The following is a 23,453-nucleotide window of genomic DNA, read 5'->3' on the forward strand; positions in this document are numbered from 1 at the left end:
TGGCATTGTGGCATAGCAAGTGTTCTGGCAGCATGCACACTGAGAGGGAGCAGCTGATGGCTCAAGTAGCTGGGTTCATGCCACCTACATGGGAGACCTTCCTGTGTAGTACCAGGTTTGGAGAGTGAAAGTAAAGCACTTTCTTACCCACCCCCCCAATTCTCTAGGTAAGTATAATGCATACATAAAAATTTTAAAAACTAATAAGGGCAACTGGGCACTCTACCCTTAAGAAATTGTAAAAACCAAATGTGCCATAGCTTCCAGGCTTCCGTCATCGTAATTGTCTGCCTGTCTTCCAAACTCCAGCATATTTTTAATCTCGTATACCTACTGCAAGAACAGGTCTTCAGCACAGCAGTTCAGATGTCAATCCAGATGTGGTATTCCATACCTTAGTGCCCAGTTCAAATCCTGGATAATCTGCTTCTGAATCCAGCTTCTTGCTAACATTCTCTCTGGGAGGCAACAGGTGATGGCCCAAGTGCTTAAATAGCTGCTGCGTGTTTGGGAGACCCGAATTGTATTCCAGACTCCTGGGTTCAGCCTAGTGCAGTCTCAGCTCTTACAGGCATTTAGGGAGTGAACTGGCTAATGGAATCGATTCTACCTCTCTCTTCCCATACCTAATAGAGTGAAAATAAACTCTGTTACTAATTATCCTAGATAAAGTCTGCTAATTGTATTATGAATTTAAGTTAAATCTGAAAATACAGTAAGGTCTTCTATACTCTGAAGATGATATGATAGTATGTTTGGTTTGATAGCAGGTGTCCCAAGGCTTTGAGCCACCCCCTGTCGCTTTCTGAGGTCATAAGTAGGAAGCTGGATTGGAAGTGAAGCAGCCAGGACATGAGCCAGCATCCATATGTGATGCCAACACTTGCAGGTGTACAATCAGCAAGGTGAACAATCACTTTGGCCCCATATCTACTTTCTAGCCAAAATCATATATGTGCATATTATTTCAATATTGTTCTGTACCAAAATAAACTTCTTTTCTAATTCAATTTCCCATGATTTTATAAAGTATCATTTTATAATAAGTTAATACAGTGATATCATGATCACATCACACAGCTTGAAGAATATGAACATTATTTTGAGTTCTACAGGTAAATTTTAAATTTATTTCTTATTTTAACCTTTACTTCTTTGTAATAAATTTAAGTGGTAGTTATTCAAAGTTTTTATTAACAAATCAAGCATTTGAAGACTTCTTCCAACCTTCACATAGAGATTCAGTGTATTAGTACATTGTAGCCATATGTTGAAAGAAGATCTTAAAGCTCTTTAGTAGTTTGAGAGGTTTGTATTTGGTGCAAATTTATTTACTTCATTTTATGAAATAGTTTGAAATAATTTTTTTAAAGATTTATTCATTTTATTACAGCCAGATATACACAGAGGAGGAGAGACAGAGAGGAAGATCTTCCGTCCGATGTTTCACTCCCCAAGTGAGCCGCAACGGCCAGAGCTGCGCCGATCCGAAGCCGGGAACCAGGAACCTCTTCCAGGTCTCCCACGTGGGTGCAGTGTCCCAATGCATTGGGCTGTCCTCAACTGCTTTCCCAGGCCACAAACAGGGAGCTGGATGGGAAGTGGAGCTGCCGGGATTAGAACCGGCGCCCATATGGGATCTCGGGGCTTTCAAGGCGAGGACTTTAGCCATTAGGCCACGCCGCCGGGCCCTGAAATAATTCTTAATCCAAATTAGATAATGGCCTTTCCTATAAAAGGCCTAGGGTGTGGGGGGGCCAAAGGAGGGTGTGCTTTGTCCTGAAAACACTTGCGTTCGTGTTACTTCATCAGTAAACACAGGAATCAATAGGATAAAGTCTTTGTTTTTGTCTCAATCCTTGTATGACCTAAGTTATAGAACAATCAGGTTACCATGGACACTGGCGGGATTTTTCAGTGACTGCACACTTCTGTTGCACTGATGGATTAATTCTTTACAATTTTTATGTTCATACTTTGAGTTTCATTTTAATAATTGCATTATTAATATAGTCTGTTTTCCATTGTAATTTTGATGTATTTATATGCTTGATATCAGTATGCTGGTAAAATTCTCTGGCTATATATATATATATTTTTTCTAATTTTGTTTTCTCTGGCTATATTAGGTACCCATATTCCATTTCTATTTTCAGCTAATTTTTAAATTGTGGTTTTCTTTTAAGCGTGCTGATGACATCACAAGTTTAGTAGCAGACACTACGCTTCTTGTACATTTTTTTGGGAAGAAAGGGAAAGCTGAGCTCAATTTTGAAGATTTTTATAGGTAAGCTTATTGTCGGAAAATTATTAATGCATGGAAGTCTTTAGAAATCTGAATATGAACTGTAATACTGCAACAACGTGGAGGAATCCAACATTGGGGGACCGCATGGGGAGGGGTTGGGGGATTCCCAGAGCCCATGAAACTGTGTCATAAAACGAAATAAAAAAATAAGTTCATTGTGATGTTTATCGCATTGATATACATAAAATGTTTGACTTGGTTATGTAAATGTTGCTTACCACCATTATCATTAAATTGCAATATGTCATCTAATTCTGAAAATATATTAAACTCCAAGCAATGAATATGTCCACCCTACCTCCCTAAAGCTGTGTGATATATAGTGTCCAATCAGTACAATACATTTTCTACAATGGCTAAGCAGAAAGCTTGCATGTTAAAGAATTCTAAGAGGTGAAGCCAAGTAAGTCAACATGCTCCTTTAAAATTTTTATTTGTATATTAAAAGTGTCAAACGTGATGTTAAGATAGATGTGGATATTTTCAAAACATAGGAAGTAGAAAGGAAAGTTCTGTTTTGGGTGGGAAAAATATTGAAATCTACATATTGCTTTTTCATTATATTTTCATGAACTTTTTGAAGACCTCTTCTATACGTGGATTTTAAAGATTATTACAACAAAATAAACTTTTCTGTAATTTTCATTTTCAAAAAAAAAAATCATTTAGTTCAGAATTGCTCACCAGTTTGCTCTTCCCATCTTAGTCGGAGTTGATACGTATGATAACTATATTCTTCCCTTAAAATCAACAGACCAGTGAATATACTAATAACTATACCAAGAAATTACAGAATACCTAAAAAACCTTGATTAATATCTGCTATATGTTTACAGGGAAACATCTTCCTAGTATGTTGGTCTCAATAGATATGAAAATAATTAGGAATCTGAACATCTTTGTTATCCTGTACGGTACTGTTGTTCTCTGTCTCACAAATGGGGAAATCCAGGCCTGGGAAGCTGATTTGCCTCAGGTGCCAAAATCATGAAGTGATGCAGCTCCTACAGAATTTCATGAAGTTTTGTGTCATTGTATAATGAAGTGATTTTCAAATAACCATTTTACGATATTGACTATTTACCTCAGTCTTTATGTTTTTGTGGTAGATTCATGGATAACCTCCAAACAGAAGTTCTAGAGATAGAATTCCTTTCTTACTCTAATGGAATGAATACAATCAGTGAAGAAGATTTTGCTCATATTCTTTTACGATATACAAATGTGGAAAACACATCAATATTTTTGGAAAATGTGCGTTACAGTATACCCGAAGAAAAGGTATTTAATTCTCTATGCTTATTTTGTTATATCTGTTATGTATAAATAATATATATGATTAGTCTGTGATAGCCATATGTTACTCTGTAAATTAAAAAGAAATTTTGGAAATATTTCATTCTTTTCCCTGTGTAGCCTTAGTGTCCTGGATAAATTTTTTTAAGTTAATTATGATTTAGATTGCGATGGATGGTCCCATTTCTCTTAGCTATGCTGAAAACCCTTCAAACTATTAACTTTTTTATTCAAAATAGGGATATCATTTTTCCAAGAGGATTCTGCTGAGCTATATACTTTGACTCCTACATAAACATCACCTCATATAAAAGTCTGTGTTGACATTTCTGTCACACTCTATTCACACCTTTAATAAAAGGTCATTTGAAGACGGACACTGATGAGTGAGTGATCTTATCAGCAGCTGAAGTAAGGCTATTTAAAGAGTTTGGAAGGCATGAATGGTTAAGCGTCTGGGACAACTGATTGTCTATTTGTTCAGTAACAAATGTGTTGTCAGCACTTCTGATCAGTTACATTGTCTAGTGGCATTTGAATGCATCGTTGCAACCAAATAGAACTTGTCTTACAAGTACCCTTTCAACCATGGGATGTTTTGGATACATTGGCTTCTGTTTGTGTTTATAGAAGAATTGGGTTAAGCTAGCCAAGAAAAACTTGCAAATAGTTTGACTTTGTTTAGAATCAGTATACCATGACAATGCTAACAATTGTCCAGTCTCCATGGGAAAAGAAGAGAAAAAATGTTTATGATCCATTTGGCCATTGATTTGTATTATCTGTTAGTCATGGGACTTTAATCTGTTTTCTGTGTTATATTGAATATTACCAATGCATAAATATTTCACTAAACAGAACTTGTATAATTTTATCAAGCTACTATTTTGTTATTTATGGCCTCAGTCTTCTTGTTTTTAATTTTTTTAAATGGAAACTTACTGAAATCTGCAACTCAGAAGGTTAAAAGCCAAGGTACAGAGTTTATAAAAATGGTTGTTCTGGTTTTTTTTTATTGCAGACCTTTTCTTTAATTTTGATAAAACTTCATTTTTTATTTGATCATAATGTGTTTTCACTTTTTCCTTTAATTAAAAATATGTTAACAGAAAGGAAAATGGTGTTTTTGGTTGTCGTGTTTTTACAAATGATTTTACATCTAAAAGTATTTTAAAATGAGCAGTATTTTTGGTTAAATTCAGCTTCTGAAGGCCCTGTGTAGAAGTATGTTAAGTGCTCCAACTCACTACAGCAGAAACAAAAGTTGTATTAGTATTGATGGAGTTTTCCCATCTGTATACCTGTGAGCATTGGCATCCTTCTTTTGGAAAAAAGGAAGCGGGGGCTTTTGCGTGCTTAGACACCTGTCCAAGTATGCAAACCCCAGTTTCTGAGCCAATGGTGCTTTTACCATATTGCATTTTTCTTCTTCATTTTCACTTCTCATTCCCATCTCTCCAGCAGAATAGCAACTGCTACTATTTGAATAGCACTTTGCATTTTTTAAAGATACTTTCATCTTCATCTGTTTGTCTAGCAAGCAATTATATTAAATATCTAAAACTTACCAGATCTTATTTGACTGACTGGCTACGCAGCACAAAGACAAGCAAAATGCTGTCAGAGAAGTATGTCTTGATAGAGAGACAAAATAAACACATAAATAAAGCAAATAGATGATACACTTTCAGATACTAACATTGGGAAGGGGACTGAAAAGCATGGGTTCTGGAAAAGCTGAGGAAGTAGTCTTTGAACAGAATTCATGGGGAATGAGCTGTGAAAAGACCAGGATGGATAGCCTTCCTGGCAGAGGGATCCACAAACACCTGAGGCCTGGGCACAGAAAGTGCTGTGTTTACTTGGGGAAACGCCAAAAGGCCTTTCTCAAATGAACAGGACAGCAGTAGTAGATGAGAAAGGGGAGATGAGCAAGGGCCACCAGTGCAGTGGATTTGGATTTTATTTTATTTATTTAACATCTGTTAGTGGTAACATTAATCCAGAAGGAAGCCACCAGAGTGATAAATTTTAAAGCCCAAGTCAGCAAAGTATATTTTGTAAACTTTTTTTATTAAATAAAGCTTTATTGGATCACAGTTATACTCGTTTATTTAATGTACAATCTGTACCTGCTTTTACACCTTAATTGTAAAGTTGAGTAGTTGCAACAAAAAACCATACACCAGCCAAATGAAACTATTTATTCTTTCCTGTTATAAAAACTTGCCAACCTTGCTTATAGCACAGACATGATGTTGAGTACTTTCAACAAGTTTTTCTTCACTGAATTTTGACCATGCACTATGACACTCAGTGTGGTTTGATCCATGCACCAGATACAATATGACTCATGTTTCAGAATGTCTTCCTCACTGCCACATAACAGAACCAATTTCAGTTCACTTGGTTTTGAAAGAAAGAAGCATGTTAAGATGCTGTTAGAAAAATCCAACTAAGAGATAAGCATAGCTTGGTCTTTGAGAAAACTAGGAAGAAAAGGAGTCAGATCATGGCACATTTAGAATTTATTTGTGGATTCTATTTCAATATGGATTAAAAACAAATCAAGAAGACTTCTTAAGTTGTTGACCTGAACCATAAAATAAAAACAGTTATGCCAATCACTGAGCTAAGCAAGGCTTTGCATTTGGAACTAGAAGGGAATGAAAGGTTTCATTGAAGACAAGTTAAATTTGAAATTTCTACAAAATGTCTAAGAGAAGATAGATATTAAGCAGGCAGATGGATATTATGTATCAGTGTCTGAGACACAGCAACTGAGAAATGTACAGCCGAGACCAATGTGTAGTATACCGCCACTGATAGACAAACTGTATGCAGACTGAAAGGGCCTCAGAACTGGAAACGGTGGTTCTTCTCAGGAAAGGAGCCTCATGAATAACCAAGATTGTGTGATGTGCAGTCAGCTGAGGGTTTTTGAATTTTGAACTTGTTAATGCACTGCCATACAAAGTAAGCAATTTTTAAAAATGTGGGCGTCCATTGTGAGAGAGCAGGTTAAGTTGTTGATTGCAATGCTAGCATCTCATATAGGTGTGAGTTCAAATCCTGACTGTTATTGTTTCACTTAGGATCCAGTCCCTGTTAATGTGCCTAGAAAGCAGCAGATGATAACCCAAGTACTTAAGTCCCTGCACCTGTGTGGGAGGCATAGACCAAACTCCTGCATTTCGCCTGGGTCCATGGCCGTTGTGGTCATATCAGAAGTGAACCAATGGGTGGAGGATGCTTCTTACTCTCCTCTCTCTTTTTGTAACTCAGCCTTAAAAAAATAAACAAATCTAGGCCCAGTACAGTAGACTAGTGGCTTAAGTTCTAGCCTTGCGCCAGGATCCCATATAGTTGCCGGTTCATGTCCTGGCTACTCCGCTTCCCATCCAGCTCCCTGGCTGTGGCCTGGGAAAGCAGTCGAGGATGACCCAAAGCCTTGGGACCCTGCACCCATGTGGCAAACCTAGAAGAGACTCCTGGCTCCTGGCTTTGGATTGACTCAGCTCTGGCTGTTGCGGCCACTTTGGGAGTGAGCCAGTGGATGGAAGATCTTCCTCTCTGTCCTCCTATCTGTATAACTGACATTCCAATAAAAATAAATAAGTCTTTTTTAAAAATAAATAAATCTATTCAAAAATCTTCCTAAATGCTGTCGACCTAGGTGAACTTACCTAGAAGAGAATGTGAATATAGACAAAAAGGGAAGGGATAATAGTTTCTCCAAAAAATGTATTAGAATATTAGCAACAATAATATAATTATTATTAAGCTTTGAAGAAACTGACACTCATAAAAGTTAAATGCTTTTCCTTAGGTCATTCAGCCAAGAAATTCTGGATTTGGGATTTTCTCTACATACTCTGTATGTTTTATTTAATTGTTCATTTCATTTCTTTGCAAGGCAGAGGCAGAGGGAGAGCTATCTCCCATGGATCACTTCACTTCCCAAGTGCCTGAAATGGACAAGGCTCTGAGCTGAGAACAGAATCCAGATCCCCCACATGACCTGCCCGCTCTCAGGGTGGGCAGCTGTCCCAAGCAGCCAATACCTACCCCTCAACCTTTGAAAACTGTTTATATTTGTAAAAGTTACATAGATTGGTTACATAAAGATCTCAGATTTTAAATAGTGGGATAATTGATCTATAGAATGTGCATAAATTGTGCTTTGACAATAATTTATTTATTGGGTACCATGATAAGACTCTTTTCTGAAAGGTTGTTTCTTTTAAGCAATACTCTGTTGCGATGATTTATTTGGATTTTTCAAGTTGATCTTCCTTCTACTTTGTATTTTGTTAAAGTGGAATTCAGTTGACCTAGAAAAACAATTCAGAGGCAGTCACAATTTTGTGCAGCCACATTTTTAAACATTTTCATTGCACAAAGATAACCCTGTATAATTTAAACAATCCTCCCATTTCCTTCTCCATATAACCTTCTTGGAAAAAAAATCTGCTGTCTCTGTGAATTTATTCTGACTATTTCATAGAAGTAGAATTGTTACAATGTAAAACCTTTTGGGCTTTGGCTTCTTAGTGTTTCTTAGATTCATCACATTATGAGCACTTAGATTCATCATGTATGAGCACTTCAATCATGCTATGGTTTAATAATAAACCATTGGTTTGGGCATTTTGCCCAGCAGTTAGGATACTGGTTGGTATACCCACATTCCATGTCACTGCAATTTAAAAGCTAAGCTTATTTTGGTGTAAAATGTTTTCAAATATGCCTTAATGCTGTCCTAACACCCATTTTCCGTGAACTTTTTGAGGACTTCTATTGCATTTAGTAGTTTCAGTAGCATTTTTCAATTCTTTGGGTACTCATATATACCCCAAAGTGTAACTAGTGTGTAACATGTTATTTTCTGTACTTTGCTTTGTTATTATAGGCATTCTAATAGGTGTGAAGTGGTTCCTACCTATATAGTTACTCTTATCGTAATGGTATATTTTTTTATTTCTTCATCTGGCTTTAAATTACTGTCTAGTTTTATTTCTTTTCCATTTGAAGGATTCCCAACAACCCTTTTTGTAGGTCAGATCTACTAGTAGTGAATCCCCTTGTGTGTTGTTTTTAATCTAACAATGTCTTAATTTCTTCTTCGTTTTAATTATTTACTGGAAATGCAGTATTAGAGGGGAGGGAGGGAAAGAGAAAGAGAAAATCTTGTATCCACTGGTTCACTCCTCAAATGGCTACCGCAGCCAGGGATGGACCAGACCAAAGTCAGAGCTTCTTCTGAGTCTATCATGTGAGTAGCAGAGGCCCAAGCACTTGGGTCATCATCTACTGCTTTCTCAGGTGCATTAGTAGGAGTTGGATCAGCAGTGGAGGAGCCAGGGCACAAACCAGTGACCATATAGCAAATACACAGTATTTATTGTAAACGAAGAATTCAGTGGAGTCTTCATCTGGCCTGTCTTTCCTATTATTCTGTGGTTTGTTTGTTTCTTAATTTCATGCTCCCAGAAGTACTTCTATTTTTGTTTATTCTTCAATTGAAAGCATCCCATTCTTCTATTGTCTAACTGTACCAGCAGTACCTTGTCACCCTGAGAGACTATTGCTATGGCAGCTGGTCACATTATAAACTGTTGCAGAACTGTAGCAGTGACCAGTTTCCCCGGTAACCAACTCTTCCACATCAAGATGAACCTCTCTGGTACAATTGTCCTTACTGATGTATTTAGTTCTCTAAAGAAAACATGACAGGCAGAATCAAGTCACAAAGGAGGCTTCAGGATTGCAGTGGCCATAAATGAATGTGAGGGAAGGAAGAAAACTGAATAGGTGAGACGTGGGGGTGCTCATGTTACAAGTCAAAGAGGAGCTATAATTAAAGTGGAGGGACTGTAATTGAAGTAGAAAATAGGTACACCAAAAATGAGCTGTTTTGGTACTAAATCATGTAATTAGTAGTTGGTGTATATGGAAATAGATTCCTTTGGGTTTTTTTCCCCCGCTTTCTGACACTTGTTCGTGTCCCTTCCTCTGTTCCCACACTGGGGTATAAATTAGCTGAGTCTAAAGTCTTAGTCCTCTGCTCTTTTTCTTCTGTATAGTTTCTCAGTTATTGTGTTGAGCAGAGCACCTTGATTAAATGCAGCTTGTGTTCAGATTGAGCTCTGAGATACACCTTGCTTATTTCAAACCATTTTTTGTGTTTAAGTACAAACAGTGGTAAAGCTGGCTTATGCATTTGAAAATCCAAAGGATACAACTCTGAATACCATCTTTTTCCACCAGCCCAAACCAAACCTGGGACAGAGGTTCTCAGAGCTGTATCCATGCAGTCTTTGTATCTTCTCTTGGTATGCCACCAACATTCCCATGGCAGAAACAAAACAAATAGACTACTCTTGATACCTCGTTAATGTTTGATTTTGTATTATCATGAAGATACTAGTGATCTAACACAGTGCAGTACATGAGCAGAGGAAGCCCTTTTAATGCTTTGTTTTTTAAATAATATTTATTTTCTTGGTTAAAAAATTCAGAATTAAAGCACAGAGTTTTCAAAATTGAAACATTATTGTTTTTATTATAGTAGCATTTTTTGAACCCTATTGTAGATAAGCCAGCTTTTAAAAATATTTTCTCCTGTGATACTAATAGAAGGATCACTACTCAATAGAAGTAAGTCTGAATTTTACATTCCATTTGGAGAAAGATAATTTCAAAATGTGCCCAAGTATTTATTTACAGGATATAGTTCATGTGCTTAATACATTTACTTATGTTAAGTGGAGGTGCTTATTTTAATAAGTTTGCTAATGCAAATTATATTTATACCTATTTTCCTAAAATAGGGCATCACATTTGATGAATTCAGATCATTTTTCCAGTTTTTGAACAATCTAGAAGACTTCGCAATAGCCCTGAATATGTATAACTTTGCAAGTCGTTCTATAGGCCAAGGTAAGTAACCAGCTTTCAAAAACTGAAAGCAAATGGAAAACATGCAAATCGTTTCTGAAGAGTTGGTCACATCGCCAGGTGTTAGCTTACCTGAAAGTGTGGTGCTTGCACTCTCAGTGGGAAATCAGTTCTGATACTTAAAAAGACCCCTAAGCAAGTTTGTATTCAGTTTAGTTTTAGTAAAAATTAAGGATATGTGTAACAGTTCAAAGAGGAAAAACTTCACAGTGACTTTGTAACATTGAGGGACCTGTGTCCCTTGGCTGACAAGCCATAATTCCTGCTGGCTCTGAAACCTAAAATGTGTCAGTTCTTAGGCCTGAATTTACATTAACTGTGTTTTGAAAATGATGTATAAAATTGAATATTGATTTTACTTAATTACATAGAAATGAGACTGTCATGGAATTGAGAATGCTGTCCTCTCAACCAGCAGGTTGACTGACAAGCCCAGCCCTTTTTCTAAGATCCTCTGGGATGACTTTCCCTCCACTCGTGTCCACATCCCTTTTCATAATTCTTGCCATATGGGAGATTTTATGTCTGTAAGATGATTTTCCTTTCTCTGCTATTATCTATCATGTGTTCATTCCCAGGTTTAAATTCCAGAAGGCAGTCTTGATTTTTGTTGTTGTTGTTGTTACCAAATAAAAGGGGGAAACCTAACTGTAGCCCCCCCCCCCAAGTGTTAATGATCATAATCTTTCTCCTTAAAACACAAATATTGAATCTGTTATACGGCCTTGTTCATTTTTTCATTAAATGAGAAAACTGAAGACAATTTTTATTTCACTCTTTCTGTAGCAGAAGGTTTGAAACATACCATCTTTTTCACTCAAGTGATGTAGTGGTTTAAAATCAAAACTTTGGAAACCCTGGCTTCAGGGCAAGCCTTGAGTACTTTATTAAATATCATCAACATATATTTAAAAACTCATTTTTGCCCACTTTAAAATGGAAAGTTGCTCTTTTATTTTATGAAACTGAGGAATGCAGAAAAATGTCATTCTTGCAGATACTAGGAGTGTATCACTTTCTTTTCGTTTGTCACAATGGCATCTTCGTTCGGGATATGTCCTCTTGGAACCGTGGTGGTAGTCACCTGAGTAACATTTAAGCCACTACTACTATTTACTAGGTAACTAACAGAGTAATCTTTCTAAGACAGAACATAAGCTTTCTGGAGCACACCTGCTCTGTAAACTCCCCAGTCGCCCGCTGGAGATGACCACGTGCCTCACCTGTGTTCCCTGTCCAGAGTGTCTCTAGATCCTGTATGTCCTGTGTCCCTGAATTGTTCTCTGAATGAGTTTTATGTCCTCTTTTTTTTATTCATTCATCTTATCTCATCTGCCACATCTCCATGTCTACAAACTGAAACCATCAAAAAGTCAGCCATGATACCAAATCACACCATTGCCCATTGCCCTATTCTTATTCCACACCGCAGACAGAAACATTCACACATCTTCAAATGCTCAACAGCGTTGTTTGGTGCTTGATGGGTGGCCCTGTGTGATGGTTGTTTTGGCAGGAGTTTCATCTCCTGTGTGAACTGTCAGTTTCTTGAGAATTTTTCTTAATGACCTCTATTTGTCACTGATAGTGCTTATTAAATATTTATGGATTATGAATGTATAATCTGCTTGGTTCTTTTTATCAAAGTTGCATTTTCATTCCCTAAAATACAGCATTATGGGTTTTTTTTTTTTTTTTTCAAAAAAAAAAAGGTCATGTTAGATAAGATTGTGATGTATGTTTGGAAGACAATTTTTACTTTTCTAGTAATTAAGTGTATTTCAGAAGTAATATTTTTTTAAAAAGTATTATTATTGATGTACCCTTTTTCTTTTGATGTGACATTTATCTAGATGAATTTAAGCGTGCTGTCTATGTAGCTACTGGACTCAAACTTTCACCACACTTAGTGAACACTGTCTTCAAGATCTTTGATGTTGACAAAGATGATCAGTTAAGTTACAAAGAATTTATTGGAATTATGAAAGACAGACTTCATAGGGGATTCCGGGTAAGTTGACAGATTTCAAATCTATTAATATTCATTTTAAAGTCTAAGACAAAAATTTAATAAATTATGTCTTTTTAAAAACGATTATTTGGGCCCGGCAGCATGGCCTAGCAGCTGAAGTCCTCGCCTTGAACGCACTGGGATCCCATATGGGCACCAGTTCTAATCCCGGTTGCTGCACTTCCCATCCAGCTCCCTGCTTGTGGCCTGGGAGAGCAGTCAAAGACAGCCCAAAACTTTGGGACACTGCACCCGTGTGGAAGACCTAGAGGAAGTTCCTGGTTCCCGGCTTCAGATTGGCGCAGCACCGGCCGTTGAGGACACTTAGGGAGTGAATCATCAGATGAAAGATCTTCCCCTCTGTTTCTCCTCCTCTCTGTATATCTGACTTTGTAATAAAAAATAAATAAATCTAACAAAAAAAGATTATTTTAAAGGCAAAATGACATAGATTTTCCATCTATTGATTCACTCCTCTGATGGTCCCAGCAGCTGGGAGCTGGGCCACGCCACAGGCAGGAGCCTCGGCTTTCCAAAGTGGATATTGAGGGGCCAGGCACTGGCACCATCTCCCACTGCTTCCCAGGTGCACTGCACAGAGCTGGTCGTAAGCAGAGCATTTGTGAGCTGGAACTTGGATAGGGGATGCCTGTGTCACAGGGGATAGTGTTTAAGCTGCCGTGCCACAATGCTACCCATAATTTATGTAATTTTTAGATCATAGATATATGATATATTAACAATGAAAAAGTAAAAAGCCCTACTGGCTATCAAAAATAGTTGCCAAGATGTAGTGGTTTGGCTTTTTGGGGGGAACATAAAACTAGTTTGACTTTTAAGTAATTTATTCTATATCCAAATATTTTAATATTTTTATCACAGTTTATAAGGGGAAATGGTACCAGATATTTTTGAAAACTAGTCTGTACTCTTCAGAATTTCATGTATAAAAAGAAATATTATTTCTCACTTTTCCTTTTTTATGGAACACCATTTTTTATAAAGTGTTTTTTTTTTTTTTTTAATTTTTATTGGAAAGGCAGAGTTGCAGAGAGAGGAGAGACAGAGAGATCTTCCATCTGCTGGTTCACTACACAAATGACCACAACCATCAGAGCTGAGCCAGTCAAACACTGGGAGCCTGGAGCTTCTTCAGAGTCTCCTGCAGGAGTGCAGGAGCCCAAGGATTTGAGCCATTCTCTGCTGCTTTCCTAGTGCATAGGCAGGGAGCTTGATCAAACGGGGGCAGCCAGAACATAAACCAACATCCATGTGGGATGCAGGTACTGCAGTCAGAGGCTTAGCCTAATATGCCAAGGTGCTGGCTCTTCTCATTTTCTTTCTCTTTTTTAGGATTGTATTTATTTTTATTGGGAAGATAGATCAGATTTATGGAGAGAAAGAGAGACAAAGATCTTCCATCCAGTGTTCCACTTCCCAAATGGCCACAATGGTCAGAGCTGATCCAAACCCAGGACCCAGGAGCTGCTTCTGGGTCTACCACACGGGTTCAGAGTCTAAAAGCTTTGGCCCATCCTCTACTACTTTCCCAGGCCACACACAGGGAACTTGATGTGAAGTGGAGCAGCCAGAATAGGAACCAGTACCCATATGGGATCCCAACACCTGCAAGGCAATGATTTAGCTACTGAGCCATCATGCCAGCCTGCTGCCCTCCCCCCTGTTCGTTTCCTGGAAGACCGATTTCCTCTAAACGACCTGAGGTTCTTAAGTCACTACGTATTTACTGTTTTTATAGAAAATAAAATTTTTTTTGTCTGTTCAACTTTTTCCTAATAACAACTTATACTAAAAACAAATGACAAGAAATCCAAATTTTATTCTAATAAATATGTTGTAAGTACAGTATGAATCAGTAAATGTTTGAGGATGTGTCACAAATGGACAAAGAAAAATTTCTTCTCTATTAATAGTTTAATAGTTAATCTTCCCCCTTTTGTAAGAATATTCATAGATTTTAGAGATCTTTAGAGGAGAAAAATCTTTCCCCAAAGAAAAATCAAGATTCCCCCTCAGGTTTGTTTTTTCCAATTTTTTTTAACAAATCAATCCTAAGATGCTGTGTTCTTAACTGCCACCTAGTGGCTGATAGCATTTTTGATGATACCTCAAATACCTGAGAGAACATCAACTGAAAATCATTTATTTTTCCCGAAAAATTTTAGTGTAACAAGATCAAAGTAAATATTAACTGTGATATAAACCTCTGACATTATATTGCTTTTATAGATCTTACAAGTTTATATATTTTTTAATTTACTTACTAATTTATTGCACATTTGTACACCTATGACATTTTATTTACTTCTATACACTTGAAAAACATTTTTAAATTTTAAAAACATAAGTAATAATTGTATATATTTTGGGAGCATACTGTGATATTTATTGAAATGAATATATCAAGCTATAAGCTTTTGTGGTCAAGATATTTTTTAAACTATTTTAAAAATCTGTGGTTTTTTTAATCTATGATTTTTTAAATCTGTTTTTAATTTTAATTTTGATGATGTTCATGTAAGGTGGGAAGGGTCCAACATCAGGGTAAAATGGGTGAGACTTTTGTTTCCACATTTTCTTTTGCTTCTTGCTATGTTTGGAGGAAGAGGAGAGATAAAAGGAGAAGCCACACCCAGTCTCCCAACTGCTTCAGCACCCGGGGATGGGGAACTGCCACCCGATGTCATTCCCAAGTCCCCAATGTGCAGCATGCCTCAAGGGTTCTGCTCAAGGGGTTTCAGTGGTTCTGAACTGCTGTCAGTCTTGCAGATGCCAGGATGAGGAAATCCTTCCGAGGCCTGTTGGCGGACATAGTCCACCCATGAGTCTCCATTTGCTCAGATGTTTGCTGTCATGCTTCACTGGGGTAGTTGACCAGTGTGTTCTACCATCCTTCCTCTGCTTTGATGCTAGACGCCCTCTGCAGACTCCAGTGGTCTGGCCTATCCTCCATGTGCCTTGCGCATGCCATCCACTGCCCCATCAGAGCCACTGAGGAGGTCCTATTTTGATGCACTCTGTTGTCAGACCACAGGTCCTGCCACTCTCCCTGTAGTTGTAGTTATGAGTTTAGTTGGGGAATCCTCAAAGAAATCTCATCCGAGGTGATCTCAGACCTATCTCTTGTGTGCCCACGTGTATGGGGTTCAGTGCATTTCATCACCCACATCAGCCTGTGTCCACACTGGTAATTGCAATTGCTAGGTCAGACCTATCTCCACCCCATTTCTTAAACAAACCAATAGGTGCTTCAGCCTAACCCAGCCCTTCCCTCCACATAGTCAACCCTCACATACAGTATCAGGAGCTACTGCCCAGTCACAGTGACCTCCAATAATCCCCACTGAGCTGGTCCCCATACCTGTTTTTTATGCCTGTCAACATATGCAGTGCACTGGTCTGGTCTGTCCTAAATCCCAGTCAGCTCTCATAATTGGGTGTTGAAGCCTAACTCTACCCAACTGACTCCACCCTCCAGCCCACACTCATGCCAGTGGATGCTACCGCCTGTCTAACCAGGCCCACCTCCAGTCCTGGTTCTCATGCTTACCAGCGGGCATTGCAGGCCATCAGAGGGGTGCCCACAGTTTCCCTACTAGACCCACTCCCAATCCTGGATCTTGCACTCTCGAGGTGATTCTACAGTCTGGCTCCACAGGACCTGTCCCCGTCAGCACTTGCAAGCTGATGCTGTGGCAAAGCCAACCAGCCTGCCTTTATTCTGACTCATGTCTGCACCAGTGGATACAGTCAGTTAGCCCAGCCTGGCTCTCCCCCAACCCAGTTCACATGCAGGCCAACAGGTGATGTAGCTCTGCCCAGCCTCATCTTCCCCCAGTCCCAACTCATTCTCACCAGCAAGAGCAGTGGCCCAGCGGCAGAGTCCCCACAGCTCCCCTACTAGGTTTGCACCCCCAACCCACCCACCAGGTTTCATGTGTGCTGGTGGGCACTGCAGCCCAGTCTGGTCTGGCCCGTCTCACCATGGCATTTTCCAGCAGATGCTGCCCCCAGTTCCAGCTTGCACTGGTGGGTGCTACCACCCAATATAACACAGCAGCCCCCAGTCCTGGCCCTAACAGTTGCTGGCTGGTGCAGTGGCCAGACCCAGCCTATCCCGCACCCTGTCCTGGCTCTCAGATCTACCAGTGGGTATTATGAACGTGCCCAGCCTGGCCTGCCCCCAGACCTGAGCCACACATATGCCGGTGAGTACTGTAACCTGGGCCATTTCTGAGCTGTGCTTTCCTTTGGTTCTTGGGCTTGCCTGTGTGAGGACTGTGTCCTGACAAAGGAGTTCCCCAAGCTCCTCTATCAGATCTCCTCCCAGTGGCAGATCTTGTGCATATCGGTGAGTCTTTGACCCAGATTGACTTAGTCTACCTCCTGTTGTGGCAGGAGCAGTGGCCTTGCCCAACTGGCTTATGCTCATTCCAGTTTTTGCTTTTGGGAGCTACAGTCCAACTACACCTGATCTGTACCTAGATACAGCTCTCATGTGGCTCAGCAGAAGCTGAGACCTATCCCAAACCATCCTACACCCAACCTGACTCTCATGAGCACCAGTGTGTGCTGGAGTGTAGCCCCATCTGGTGCACCCCATATCCAGTCCACACCCATGTCAAGAGACACTACAGCCATGTCCAGTCAGAGCACTGTGCCCATTCCAGCTCTTGTGCTCACCAGTGGCAACCACAACCTATCTGCGGCGTCCCCTTTGCTCCCCAACCAGGCCTATTCCCAACCACAGATCTTGCATATGCCATTGGTTCTCTGACTTAGCTCAGAATAGCCCATCTCCCATCTTGGCCTTTGCCATTGGATGCTGCAGCCTTGCCTGACCCTGCTGGACTCCAGGCCCAACTCTCACTGGCAGGTGCTACAGCTGAGTCCTGCCCAATCTGCTCCCATCCCTGACTCATTTAAACTGGTAGATATGCTAGCCTTGCCCAGCATGACCTGTACTCCAACCTGGCTCTTGCATTTGTCATTGGGTTAAGGTTGGCTTGGCCCTGCCCAGTCCACCCCCATCCAAAAACAGCCCACACACCTGCCAACAGGTTGAGTTACCCTGCTTAGCCTGACCAACACCCAGGCCTGAACTACACGCTCACCAGCAGCAGCTATAACCCACCATGTGAGTTTCCCAAGTTCCTCCACAAGGCTCACCCCCAGACCCAGATCCCACACGTGGCAACCGATGCTAGGCCTTTACCGAGCATAATCTGTGCCCTCCATCCCAATCTATGTATGAGGTGGTGAATGTTGCGGCCTGTTCCATCCCACAGCCTATTCTTCGGTGTGCATGCAGGTGCTGCAGTTTGGTCTAGCCCAAGCCTGTTCTGGTGCAAAAACAGACCCCAATACCCATGAGTGTTGGAGGGTTCTATGGTCATGCTTAGCTCAGGCTGTCACCATCCTCAGCTCTAAAGCAAACCAGTGGAAATTGCAGCTCTGCAGGGGTGCTCCCAAATACACCCCCACAAAAGTCTGTTTTTTAAGATGTGTTTTATTTATTTCAAAGGTAGAGTTAGAGGAAGAAAGGCACCCTTCGTCTGCAGGTTCACTACCAAGGTGACCACAACAACCGGAGATGGGCCAGATTGAAGCTAGGAGCTTTAGTTCTCCCCACAAGAGTGGCGGGGCCCAAGTTTTGGGACCATCTTCTGCTTTGCTGGTTGTATTAGCAGGGATCTGGTTTGGAAGCGAAACAGCCAAGACTTGAACTGTGACCTGTATGGTATACTAGCATTGCAGACAGCAGCTGCTTAACCCGCTGTACCACAATGTCCGTCTCTTTAAATATACTTTCAAGCAATTTTGAAATATGTAGTACATGAATATAAACTGTTGTCACTTTTCTGTGCAACTAATTTGGAAAACATTCTGTCCAACTGGAACTTTGTGTCCATTAGTTAACTTCTCCCAACTCAGATTCCCAAGTCTCTGTTAACTCCTATTATACTTTCTACTTTGGTAAGTTTGAATTGTTTAGATTCCACATTTAAGTGGAATTATGCCATATTTATTTTTCTTTACATTTATGCACTTATGACCTTGTTTTCCACAGGGTTATAAAACGGTCCAGAAGTATCCTACTTTCAAATCCTGCCTGAAAAAAGAACTTCATAGCAGATAAGTACGTTCACTTCTATTTGTCTAGTTTATTAAATAAAGGAATTGCCATGACTTATTAACATTTATGAATTGATGAAATAAATAGAATTCCAATTTATTATTTAGGCCATTCTAGTATCTTGATAGAGAAACTTTATCTTAAACTTGGAGCTTTGCACCAGAACAGGTACATTAGAATAACTCCAGACCGTACTCTTGTAAGCTAGGATCATTAGTGGTTCAGGAAGTATCTATATACTTGGGGGGATTGTGATTTCGGGCATGTGGTACAAAAGTAGCAGCTAACATTTTTTAAATTATTTTAGTGCCTGGCACTGTATTAAATCTTCTTTCAAATGCAGTAAATCATGTAATTCTTACAGGTTGAAGTCCCACTTAATCACAGAGAAAATCTAGTTTTAGCAAGTAACTTTACCAAGGTAACTTCCTACGAGGTGGCAAGGCAGGATCTGAGCTTTATTCTGTTTGACGGCCAAACCTCTTGTTTTCTGCTCATTATACCATCACGATAGAGTGCAATAGATGAGGAAGATTCACAAGGAAACTTGAATTTATACTAATCCAAAGGCGTATGTCAGACCTGTTGCTAAATCTCCAAAGAGAGGAATTTTATTTTTCTCTTTCTTTTTTCAAGTTAGCTATAAAATTTTGGTAAATTGTGTGTTCTAGTTAGTTAGATTTCTACAATGGAGGTTTTGTTGTTTGCTTATAAATGTACATATTTCTGGCTGTCTTCCTCAAGCTTAAGGTACATAGATTCATATTTCCTAAAATGTTTCTGTAGGAGATTAATGCATATTTTTCTTGAGGAAAAAAGTTATTTACTCAACTTGGAGAAATATCATAATAAAAATGGTTACATAACTTTCTTCCCATAGAACTTAGCAGATGTCAATCTGGTACTATTGATTTTTTTCTAAGAGGAAACTCCAATATTCAGAATTCTGCAAAGTCTTGAGATCTAGTGTTCTGTTCAGAGGTAAGAAGGTGTATTTATTTAGCTAAGGTGGTGACTGTTGTGATGGTGGTACTAGCACAAGGAGTCATATCTTCCAAATCTCTAATTTAGGAACTTTAGGTTAATATGAGAATGTGCAGTAAACATTAAATTAGAAGGAGCATTTCATTTCTATGTTCATGTAGGCAATGTTCCCAAACAACATAATAAAACTCACACTGGCATTCAGGTTTATGAAAGTAATGAATAGAGCCATCGCAGGTGACTTTTCCTAGGCCTCTGTGAGAGTAAGATTTAAGATTACACAAGTGGCTAAACGGAGTGAACGTCTTAATTAATACAATTTTTTGTGGTAAATTTTTGTTTCTAATGTTTTATACCAGATGTTTTGGGTGTATTAGTTTCATGTAAGAATTTTGATTAATGCCAGAACGTCTGAGTTGTGTCCTAAATATATATTTTGTGTTATTGTGCTTTTTAAAATCAGATATTTCAAAAGCAAAGTGTAAAGGATTACTGTCTACAAGACAAGAAGAAAAAATTCTGAAAGTGGAAGCAGTGATGAGATCAGAACATGTGGAAAATGAAGGAAAAGGTGAAATACCATGAAATTAATATTTTTAAAGTACTTAATGAATTATGAAACAGATAAAATGTATCTTCTTACTACAAATGTTATACACATATAATCAAGTTGAGCTTTTGCATTGATTTACAGAACTCTGCACTTTTTCATTCCCTTTAGAAGCATATAGATGCTTTTAAAACTATAAGAATGTATTTAAATACTTTTATTTATTTATTAGAAATCTGCCTTGTATCAATAATTTATGACTCATAAATTGAAGATCACCTATAAATGACAACACATTTTTTTGATTTGGGTCTGTGTAACTTATTTTCAGAAAATAATTATTGTTTTAGATTTATCTGGGAAGTGTTTAAAATTGTTATTAAATTTTATTTACAAGGTTTTTAATTAACCTGAGCTAATTTTAGAAGACAAATATAAATTAAGCTACTAAATAATATGATGGTTTACAGAGTACTTTTAACTTTTAAAAGTACTTCATTATTATATAGTTTGACGTATGTGAAGTTTTTAAAAAATTTTTGTTCACTTACCAAAGTCAAGAGAATGCTATTCTTTCCTGTGTACAGTACATTTTTTCTCTCTCTGAGAAAGTCGTAGGTAGATGGTGGTGCAAGGACTGTTAACGCTAGTGAGAGCTCGTGTCAGCGCTGTCTGCGGCATGATGCTGCTCTCCTGAAGGTGGGCTCTGTGACAACGCTAGCACCAACAGCATTTCACAGCTGGGGAGCTGACTGCTTGCTGGGCTTCTGTGTCTGTAGTGTACAAACCAGTGTTTTCAAGGAATGGCTTCAAAGACTGATGTACATAATAGGTAGAAGCTAATGTTTGTTTCTTGCAAAAGGACCACATATAAAAGTGGTGCTGAATAGTCAGTAATAGTTAATAACATTTGTCCTAAGCAGGAAAATAAAAACTTTCTGTGGAAAAAACAGCAAAATTAGAATTCCCTAAGAAAAAAGAATTTGATGTTACTACATAGAAATTTGTTCAATTAAAAGCACTTAGTTTAGGCTGCATATCTCAGTGGTACAGCATTTGACTAAAGCAAAAACAGTTTAGTTTCTTCAAGGATAGTATATAAAAATAGAGCGGTAGATTTTTAACTACTTAATTAATATATTGCATGTGGAAAATAAATTCATTTATCTTCCTTTCTAAGACATATTTATTTATAAGTTACATACACTCCATGTATTATCTTGCTTGTTTTTAAAAGCTGATCAATGTGAAATTGATCTTTATCAGTTTATATATAAGTTATATTATTTCCAAGAAAATGTTATATTACTGTTTTTTATTTGCTAGATTTTTTTAGATTCTATCCTTAATATAATTTCTTATGCTAGCATACAAAAATATGATTCATAAATTTAGCAGTCCAATATACCTTAATAATTTAATTTCACCTGCTTTGAAGGTCAGTTCAGGTGACTGATTAAATAGAAATGGCTGCCCATTTATTAAACATAAGTCTTTTTTACCTTACAATAAATATTATCAATTATTATTTGATATCTAGAATTTTAATGCTATTTACTTTTTATTTTTTGACTGTAATTTGTGTGATCCTGCTTATATGCTTGAACTTTATCATTTATAAAGTGAAAGCTAAAATCTCACTGGACTGTTGTTTACATCAATTTAAATTTTTTTTAATACTTTAAAAATACTTTACTGACTTCATGTATATAATTATTTTCAGCATCCTCTAAATTATTATTTGTAAATATTAGGATTTACATGAAATTTTAGTTTACATCTTATAGGTGTTCATGTAATAAACAGCTTATGGTACTGCTCCAAATCATTTCCTAATAAGAAATTCATGTAACTAAAGTCCCAATTTATTGCTCTGATTATAAGTTATAATTGTAAAGCAACCCGTATCACATTCTTATATTATCTTTAAATAAATATACCTACCCTTGAACCAGGAACTATTGTGCTTTGCTTTTATGTGTCAATGTCTTGTGAAAAGCGTCAGTTGCGAACGAACGTGGGAAATCCATGTGGATTACCGAACCCCCAGTGCTCGCCTCTTCATGGTAACACATGCTAGTGAAACTGGTCTTGTCGACAGCCGTGAGTAAGCCAATCCCAGATGCAGAAAGCCTCTCAGAGCAGATCTTACTTCTTACTACCCAGCAGTCGTCACTGGCACTGCAGAATCTCTCAAATCTACATGTAACTTAATGTAGTAGCAGAATTGCTTACAGAACTGGTGGTTTAAATTGCTTAGAATAATTGAACAAAAACCACAGAAGTCCCTGTGTTGTAAGCATGCTTAGAAAACTTCAGTTTTCTAAATAAATTAGTCATGATCCCACTTCTTACAGCAAATACATTTTTAAACAAAATAATCATTTTACTTCTGAAGTATTTAATGTATGGATTGTACAGTATTTCAAGGAATAAAAAAAATTGAAGTCATAAGAAAATCTTGTTTTTTGCTTTCTTTTTATTGGCAGCATTTTTTTTTCACTTTCTTAGTAGCTCATGAAATTATGGTACATTTGGGGGACTGTCTGCAGTGCCAGCATCGTCTATAACCATGGGTTCACGTCCCCGCTCCCTCACTTCCCAAGCAGCTCCTTGCTAATGTGCCTGGAAATCAACAGAAAATGGCCCAACTACTAGGGCGTCTGCCACTCATGTGGAAGCCCAGGATGAAGGCGCTGCTGCTGATTCTTTTTTTTTTAAGATTTATTTGTTTTTATTGGAAAGGCAGAGTTACAGAGAAGGAGAGAGAGAGGCAGAGGTTGTTGTCACAGAATGAAATGCCATTCTCATTCCACAGCTGGTTTCATTCTCTTTGGAAATGAATAGACTCTGCTCTTTGTTCCCTACTGCTTTAAAACTTCACATTGCTGTTCCTTGATGAAGGTCCTTTACTCAGTACTTGTTCCAGGCACTCAATAGTTCTTTCAGTCTAAAAACTCATGGCATTCAGTTCTGGGGGGGGGGAACAACTGTAATTTTTTCTTTGAAGACCTTCTGCCTTTTTATCTTCTGCCTGGTTTGGTTTTTCTGTTTCCCGGATATTGGATTTCCCATACTCAGCCTGTGAGTTTTCTCTCCGTTCCATCTCTTTGTCCTTTGTACCTTTTAAAGATTCCGTCCCTTTGTTTATCATCTATTGAGTTTTAAAGAACATTTTCTCTCAGTT

General features: G+C 38.3%; 1 protein-coding gene across 4 annotated transcripts in view; it reads left to right on the forward strand.

Annotated features, from left to right (window-relative positions):
* MICU3 (mitochondrial calcium uptake family member 3) overlaps positions 1 to 20,593 on the forward strand; it is an 87,060-nt gene extending 66,467 nt beyond the window's left edge. For 3 of the 4 annotated variants that reach the window (XM_058669868.1, XM_058669870.1, XM_058669869.1), the window contains 6 exons: positions 2,187 to 2,287; positions 3,418 to 3,589; positions 10,438 to 10,546; positions 12,418 to 12,575; positions 18,667 to 18,735; positions 20,180 to 20,592. In XM_058669868.1, coding sequence (XP_058525851.1) covers positions 2,187 to 2,287; positions 3,418 to 3,589; positions 10,438 to 10,546; positions 12,418 to 12,575; positions 18,667 to 18,735 — 609 coding nt within the window. In that variant the 3' untranslated portion in view covers positions 20,180 to 20,592. Of the gene's footprint in view, positions 1 to 2,186; positions 2,288 to 3,417; positions 3,590 to 10,437; positions 10,547 to 12,417; positions 12,576 to 18,666; positions 18,736 to 20,179 lie in introns of all 4 variants that reach the window. The other variant, XM_058669871.1, reaches the window with a different exon arrangement.
* The last annotated feature ends 2,860 nt before the right edge of the window (positions 20,594 to 23,453 follow it).

This window comes from Ochotona princeps, chromosome 11, assembly GCF_030435755.1.
Source record: "Ochotona princeps isolate mOchPri1 chromosome 11, mOchPri1.hap1, whole genome shotgun sequence".
NCBI classification, from domain to species: domain Eukaryota; kingdom Metazoa; phylum Chordata; class Mammalia; order Lagomorpha; family Ochotonidae; genus Ochotona; species Ochotona princeps.